General features: G+C 45.9%; 1 protein-coding gene across 1 annotated transcript; it reads right to left on the bottom strand.

Moving 5' to 3' along the window:
• Positions 1-5019: 5019 nt before the first annotated feature.
• LOC125942034 (uncharacterized) lies at positions 5020-7398 on the bottom strand. The gene is given in 5 exon segments (XM_049659953.1): positions 5020-5213; positions 5367-5647; positions 6023-6252; positions 6543-7127; positions 7129-7398. Coding segments are annotated over 5 exon segments (1533 nt in total). The 5' UTR covers positions 7372-7398.
• Between the last annotated feature and the right edge of the window lie 534 nt (positions 7399-7932).

The following is a 7932-nucleotide window of genomic DNA, read 5'->3' as shown; positions in this document are numbered from 1 at the left end:
GGTTTATGTTTATGGGAATTGCAAGCATGACGGTTCTGCCATCATGGAAATCATTTGGACCCTTGCGCAAAAAAGAAAACGGAGCACAGGAGGTGAGGAGGCAAACTCACTTCCCTTGTTCTCCGGTCTACTTTTTTGTTTTGTTTTCTTGCACTATACTTCACAATGGTCATCCTATACCAACGCGCTCCATGTTCTATTTCGCTTAAGTACATCGTAGGATTGATTACTCGTACACTAATTCTCCTAAACTTCGTCCTTCTATAAGGACGAAGTAGGCAGGAGAGGCCCCTTAGAAAGGCAGCAGAAGCCCCACCAAGAAGATGACCGAAGCGCGGCAGCCGATTGCCTACGCGACTAAAGGAATGGTCCCGTTGACGCGACTCGGCCCAGTTCGAAGCGCGGGCTGCCATGTACTCCGTCGGCGGGGTTACCGGCCGTCCGGCTCTAGGCTGCCTCGATGCAACGCTTCGATGCAACGGCGATAGGCGGATCTGACATCGAGGCACCCTATCCGGCTCATGACAACAGTCTAGGGCGCGCTCCTTGGTGGAGGCTCGTATGCTTCCGAATTTGAGGGGCAAATGCCGCTGCCTTCAAAAGTTGTACCCGACTACAGCGTCACACAACTTTGTAACGTGCAAATTGATGATTTTCAACAAAATATTGGCTTATAAGTGCAACAATTTGGAACAATTATCTAAGATCGCAGACTTATTCACTCCATGCATTTAAGAAAAATGATTGCTTAGAATTTCAGAAAGATAAAGCGTAATAAACAAAGTCACAAGAATGGCTGACGCCTCAAGCACGAAGCATAGACAAATCCTCGTACCTATCATCGTTTCCTAGGTAGCTGAGTGATCACAGCTCCCTGTATAGCAATTTTTAGGGGTGTGCGAATATACGAATATACAGAATACGGATCGAATAGTGATTGTTCAAAAAAAGGAACGCGCGGAAAAGGACATTTTACCAAAGGGACTTTCATGCTTTCGCATTCCTGCACGTAAGCAGTCTTAAGTGTTTCCGCTGATTTTTTTACACACTAGAACTATAATTAAGGCAAAAACATATAATACTAAATATTAATTATAACCCATTTCATTGACAGTGCACATCAGACAGACAGACAGATGAACTTTATTTGCGACCTGGGAAGAGGGTCATTGACAGTGCACATCGCTTTAGGAAGTTTCACGTTGAATTCATCTAGTTACATTGTCCGAATCTTGGTTGGCCCTGATGGCTAGGCATACTCTCTGGCGCTTTTCACGCGACGATGCCGAGTAACCCAACGCCAGGAGACAACAGTGAAAAAGTCGCAGTTTCACCCGAAAGGCGATAGCAAATTAGTAGTAAGGGTAGTAGTTTTATCGGCTGTATAATCTTGGACGCATTCGCTTACTAACTGAATTAACAAGCATGGTGTCAGCGTGCACGGCAACATGAATAGAACCCACTCCACGACCGCAGACAACCTCTGTCAAAACGCTGGCATGAGCATGTGCAGCAGCAGCAGCAAGCCAAGGTTCGTGTGGTCTATCGCTTCAACGGAACCAGCGGCGAAAGCACAGCGCTTACAAATTTTTGAGCCGTCTGCAGGTCGCTTTCAAGATACGGTGCGGACGACCGCCCGCAGCCGTGCCAAGTACGCAGTTGCGGGCAGAGTAGAAGCCGCACCCCCTCCCTCCCGCGCTGCCTTCCTGCTTTCCTCCGTTGCGCTGCTAAGCCCGTGGTCGCGGGATCGAATCCCGGCCCCGGCGGCCGCATTTGGATGGAGGCGAAATGCAAAAACACCCGTGTGCTTGCGTTGCAGTGCGCGTTAAAGAACCCCCCGGTGGTCAAAATTAATCCGGAGCCCTCCACTACGGCGTGCCTCATAATCAGAGCTGGTTTTGGCACTTAAAACCCCCGATAGGTTTCCTCCGTTCGCATGCGAGACTAAGTCGCCAGTTCCCCTTGCGAGTGAAAGCGCGCGTTCCGTATAAAGTCCTAGGGCGATAAAATAAACGCCGCGCGCCGTATTCTGTATGTGCGAGTGAAAGCGCGCGTCCCTCGCGCACTTTCACTCGCACATACAGCATACGGCGCGCGGCGATTATATTATCGCCCTAGGACTTTATACGGAACCTCACGGCGATGACGACGGCGACGCCGATGACAGAAATCCGCTTGGAGTGTCCGTATAATTGCTATTGCAATAAAACGCATGGTGAGGGGTGGGCTCAACCCGTTTTTGCATATTTATGAACACGACTAGTTAAGAAAATTGTTCCCCATCTTGTGAAGCTGCTGAACAATCGAGACACAGTGCTCCTTTAAAAATAGAGGATTTGCAAGGCGCGGAAATACTATGAGCATCGTTGCCTGAATAGACTTACCGAGTTCTCTTTTCATCACTGTTTTTTTTTGTTCTTTAAACGCAGGACAAGAGGCGCAAGGTCGAACAGGGCAACCCTTAGAGCTCCAGGGCTCTGAGCAAGACACCGGTATTTCAAGAGACATTGCTGAACCGCCATGGAAGGCCCGAGACGGCCCAAGGCGATCCGAGGACGAGGACCTGCGCGACGGTCTCACCTTGGGTCCCTGACTCCCGCGTACGCAAATCCAGAAGAGGAACTTCGTCATCAGCCAATCAGGACTGTGCGACAGCAAACTCGACCTGGGCAGCAGTGGTTTGGGAATTTCCAGGCAGCCGTTCGTCATCCGCCATTCTGCAATGTCAACCCATTGAGGTTTCGTGAGCACCTCAATGGACCGCATACAGCAACCACATATGCGCGGCAAGGCGCCTTATATCCGAGTGGCGTCTATTCCTACCGAGAACCACCTTTGGATGCAATGATGAGACAGAGAAACATGGAGGAGCTATGGCCTGGTTGGGCACCAAGCGCTGACAATCAGCAGATGTGGCTTAGCACCCCATTCACCGAGTCAGGAACAAGAGTGGACCAAAGAGTTTTGCCGCTTATGAGTGAAATGGCATGTGCAAACTACCAACCGCCAGTGAGCCAGACAGCTTCAATAGCTATAAGTCCGCTGGAACTGGAAGAGTTGCCGCTGGAACTGCAGGAGGAGCTGGCATCATTCGAGCAATTATGGGCGTCACTTACCGACGCTTGGCAAGAGCATACTTATAACTTGGGTGCTTGGCCGACGTTCAGGCAGGTGATCGAAAAGTTGAGGCAGTCAGTGGTCGCAGATAACAGGTACGATCAGGCTAACTTCTCACAGGAGTCGACCATCTGGCAGATTCCGTATTCTGTCACGCGTAGCCAAGAATGGGATCGCGGCCCTCAACTGCCGGACCCGGAAATGCCACAGTCACGGCCACTCGATGAAACGGACGAGGTGGCGGCCTGCCACGTCGCGCGGTGAAGTATGGGCGGAGATGAAAGGCGAAAGCTGATATTTGCCGCCGCTTTTTCAGGGGTGGCGCTACTGCTGCGGGACTGCTTAGTCACTGGAAAACCAGAGTACCGCTAGAGTGTACTAGAAGCTTTTGAGTGGCGCGAGCGCCTGCCTGAGCGCGGCCGTTTCAGCGTGGAATGATGTGGTGGCGCTGGCGTCGACCAATCTACCAGCGCGGATGGCTGGCAGGCGTTCCGTGTACGTGTTCGTACCTCTCCGTCGAGCCTAGGATGATCTTTTTCATTCTTTGTTATACCCCCTTTTCCAAAAATGTTAATGCAAATAAATATTATTTGACATTATTGTTACTGAAGTTGCCGCCGACTGTGTTGCAGCTTGAAGTAGCGTAGCACATCGTACCGCATAACGAGCGCTTCCCCCCCCCCCTTTTTTTTACAGTGTACAGTTACACGAGATACCAGCTAGCCGGCACACATCGGAAGCCTCCCTCACCCCCCCCTCCCCTCGAAAAAAAGAAAAAAGCAATGTGTTGCATATAAGACGAAGAACTCCGCCAGTTCCACGTAAAACACCAATGTTGGAATCAAATAAAGGGCGCGTTGCTTGTGGTTGCGTTCACTCACAACAAAAGCAAGCTTTATTGACAATGTCACTGTCTGAAGAACAGCAGAGTTTTTCCAGAGCACCCTATCATTTTAAAATATGGGAATGCGTTTATTGTTGTAGGACCCACAAAAATGCACATACGTAATGCTGCAGAAAACGCCTTCAGTGAAACATAGCAGTGCAAGATTTCGAGAGTTTAAAGGCAACACCACTGCAAAGTCCTATTAACAATCGCATACTTATACAAACAATACATTTGCAATTAAAAATGATAAAAAGAATAAAATTATAGAGCCAGGATACACAATATAACATAAAACAAAACAGAATAGCAGAGCTTAGGTTGTCTTTGTAAAATGCATTTAAATAAATAAAAATGTTATTATGGTTGCAAAATTGTTTAAACCGACTCTAAAGTGGAACAATGAATCAGCTTAGTTCGAGTAATTGTGCTCCGAGAACCCTAAAGCTGCTAAATTAACCATCACAGGTTTAATAATACAAAAAGATTCAAGATGAAATTTTATTTTCAGATTTTGCGTCAGAGTTTGCACGTTCTCTTGCTTACAAACCTCTTCTCAGAAAAATCTCTCTTCTTGGTGACCCTTAAAAAAATTAAGAGTAATAAAATATGCTCAAAAACTGACATCCTTTTTATGCCAATGCAGCAATTTATAGCCTACTCAATTTCAGGTGCTGCTGTGCGCTTCTTCGTTTTTCATCCCGCGACTTGTTCAGACCCTTTATATAGAAATGCATACGTGTGACCACGTAAAAGCTGATCAGCTTAGCAGTTAATGGCTTGCAATGTTCGCTGCAACCAACACCTCCAATGCTTCTCCTGTTGATTACTGCCAGGACATCCAAGATACTATCTTTGTACAAGTCACTCTTGCTAAAACAACCAGTGAAAATTTCTTCAAGTTCACTAATAAAGACAAAAAGTTTCAGAGAAGGGTACAAAAGACCACCGAAATCAAAGATTTCGTGAAAACAGCAGCATTTAGGGACTGGCCATCTGATGCAGGCAGCAGAAGCTCATTCATGCATGCACTGCACAACATAGCCTGCCACATAGTACGTAAGCCTCGAGTCGCTGTGCTGAACAACGTATGGGTGGTCTGGTGCAGACAAAGAACTGCTATTAAGCGAACCTTCAGCACTTTCGAAGTCTCCAGCATCAAGTAACAAATCAACCAGTTGCTGCTGCTTATACAAATTAGCAGGCTTGTCTGCAACAGTCAAAAGTGAGCTTACAACCCCCTCTGCAACATTTGATCCAGTAACACTCTTGGCAAGATTGTAATAGCTCAGACAATTAATGGTAGTCAGAAATTGTTGCGGAGTGGGATGAGCATTACATCCAGATGACAGCCTTACAATACCAAATAGGTTTTCAATCTTATGCTGGCTTAAGCGGCTTGTCATAAGGTAGGAATAGCCAAGCTCTGCATGTAGATAGCTAAGAAGACCCAAGGTACTATTTATAGTGACCCTCAGTCCTTCCGTCGTACATTCACTCAAGAAGTTCTTTTTATCAGCAGTCTGTTCCCATCTTGAGAGGAATTCCAAGAATTCTTCGAGGTCTCGTACTGCCGGAGAGTTGGGCCTCAAAGCTTCCCCTGGAAAACGTGCTGTCATCACTGTGATGAGAGACTTCATCCTCCTGCAAATGCATGACTAAGGAATTAATCACAACCGCTAAACAGTTACACAGTAAAATTTTCTAATGGTCTTGGTGCATTCTCTGAATTATGCATGCCATAATGCTCAAGACTTGTCCGAAATTTAAAAGAAACAGTTCACAATACTCAGCAATAGATGAACTGGAAGTATTGTGTTTGTGTTAGGAGTTAATGTCAATGCATTACACACTGCATCATGCTATGTGTACTTCAATTTAAATATCCATTGAATAACTGCTGTAAGAATTTGCTGTGAAAATGGTCGGCAAATTTTTATGCAGCATCTTCACAGCATATGCTTCGCCAAAGTAAAAGGCATGATTGAGTAGGTAAAATGAGTTTTAAAAAACACTGACCTGAAAAACTTCTGCGTTGGCTCAATGTTTCCACAACATTTCTCAAGCTGTGATTTGTAAAGCTGAAGGCCTCTCAAAGAATCAGAGCCGAAAATCTGGAAGGCGAGGGACACACGCATCTTTTCAAAATTATTTGGCTCTATGTGGGTCTTCGTAAGCCGAGGCATGGCTTTCAAGGTGAGGTTGTTCTCATCAATCTTCAAAGCTTCTCGCAGTGGCCCCATAGAGACCTGGAGTAATAGAAAAAAAAATGTGACATGCACTGCAATTACCCACTGGCAGATGCATGAAAAATGTAGCATAAAATTGACATTCGGTAACTGACATTTACTTTGCCTTGAACTATAACTGCTATTACCTTAATACATTTAAGCATTGGTTGCCAAAATTTTAGGCAACAGTTCTGTAGCTCTTCCATACTGCATGCTGGACACCGTTTTTAGAAAGCCGTCAAGGTGCAGGTGACATGTGAGGGGTGTCTGAAGTAAATTTACAGCCTTCTAAAGAATAACATACTCACCTTTCCATCTGGCGTGTGGAAGCTTGTTTGAAGAAGTCTGTTGCGGATGTTCTTCACAAGGTGTGGAAAATCCGATAGGAAGTAAAGGGACCTCTTGTCGTCAGAAGTATGCACCCTTTTAGCAATAACTTCTTTTGAATTTGCCTTCACACCCATAATCCGCCACATTTTTCTGTTCCATGTCGCGGCATCGCACGTGACATAGTTGACGAAAAGCCCTGCTTTCTCTGCCAGAATTGTGGCTTCCAGCACTATCTTTGCAAGTAACTCCCCCTTGATGTTTGTGCGTGTAGCAAATGTTCCCAGTATTTGGCTCCAGCTACCAGTGAGGGGCACAAACATTACCACAAGACCGTGGTCACAAGGCAGTTGCTTTTCTTCTTTAGGTGTGTAGGCACCCAAGTCGACGAAACCACTGACCCTGCCAGCTGTGTCGACAGACAAGTGCTCAGAGAGTTTCATTTCGTCTATCACTATACCTCCCTGGCACTTGAAAGGGTCCATTGTGGAAGTCTTCTCTTTTAGCGTTTGAAGCATGTTTTCATTAAAACCAAAATTAGCCATGTAGCTTGCAATATACTTTCTGCATAGTCGTTTTTCCTGGAATCACTAAGATATTCTGTCTCCGGATGTAGTCATACAGTTTGGGGCTGCGCATTTTAAGAAGTATGCATTCCAGCATCCATTCCTTGTTGTACTTCATGCCCCGTGTACTTTTTCGTTTTGCAGCTTCAAAACACTGTCTGACGGCTAGCTGCTGCTTCTGCGACAGACCTTGCAGCTTCTGCTGTAAAATGTCCTCAGCTGTTGCTGCTGTGGCATCATTCATTTTGGAAATGGTGTCACTCAAATCTTGTACCTTTGAAGTCAGTCTCCTGACTCTCTCTGTAACGCTTTGGAGCTTGTTGACCCTGTCACAGGCTGTCTTTGCTGCTTTTCTCTTCAGTCGCGATTTCCTCGTCTGCAGAGCTTTACGGAGGTATTTACATGACACGCATGGGGATCCTGAAAGAAATATTTAAAGAGCAATGTATTCCCATGCAGAGCCACACTTCAGACAGCTGGAAATGGCAAAAAAGAACAAATACCAAGAATATTTTGGTAAACGTACACAAATGTATCTTAACACACGGCTTGATTTTCCTCAGGAACTATCACTAAGCTTGGCCAAAGCAATTGAAACTTGTCCCGATAGCAAAAAATCAGAAATGATTGTGACACTTAGTGCTAGGGCTACATACTTGGCAACTTTCATGTCATACACTCACCTTCCTTTCCTGATTTTCCCATGCATTTGACACTGTAGAAGATTTCTCCTCTTAACTTCATTTGCGCATGTAGACCGTGGGTAAGGTCCGATGGTGGCAAAACTGAAGTTTCTGCTGCTCCA

Source organism: Dermacentor silvarum, unplaced genomic scaffold (genome assembly GCF_013339745.2).
Source record: "Dermacentor silvarum isolate Dsil-2018 unplaced genomic scaffold, BIME_Dsil_1.4 Seq932, whole genome shotgun sequence".
NCBI lineage: Eukaryota > Metazoa > Arthropoda > Arachnida > Ixodida > Ixodidae > Dermacentor > Dermacentor silvarum.
Note: the sequence above shows the minus strand (reverse complement) of the source record. Positions and strands in the feature narration are given on the sequence as shown.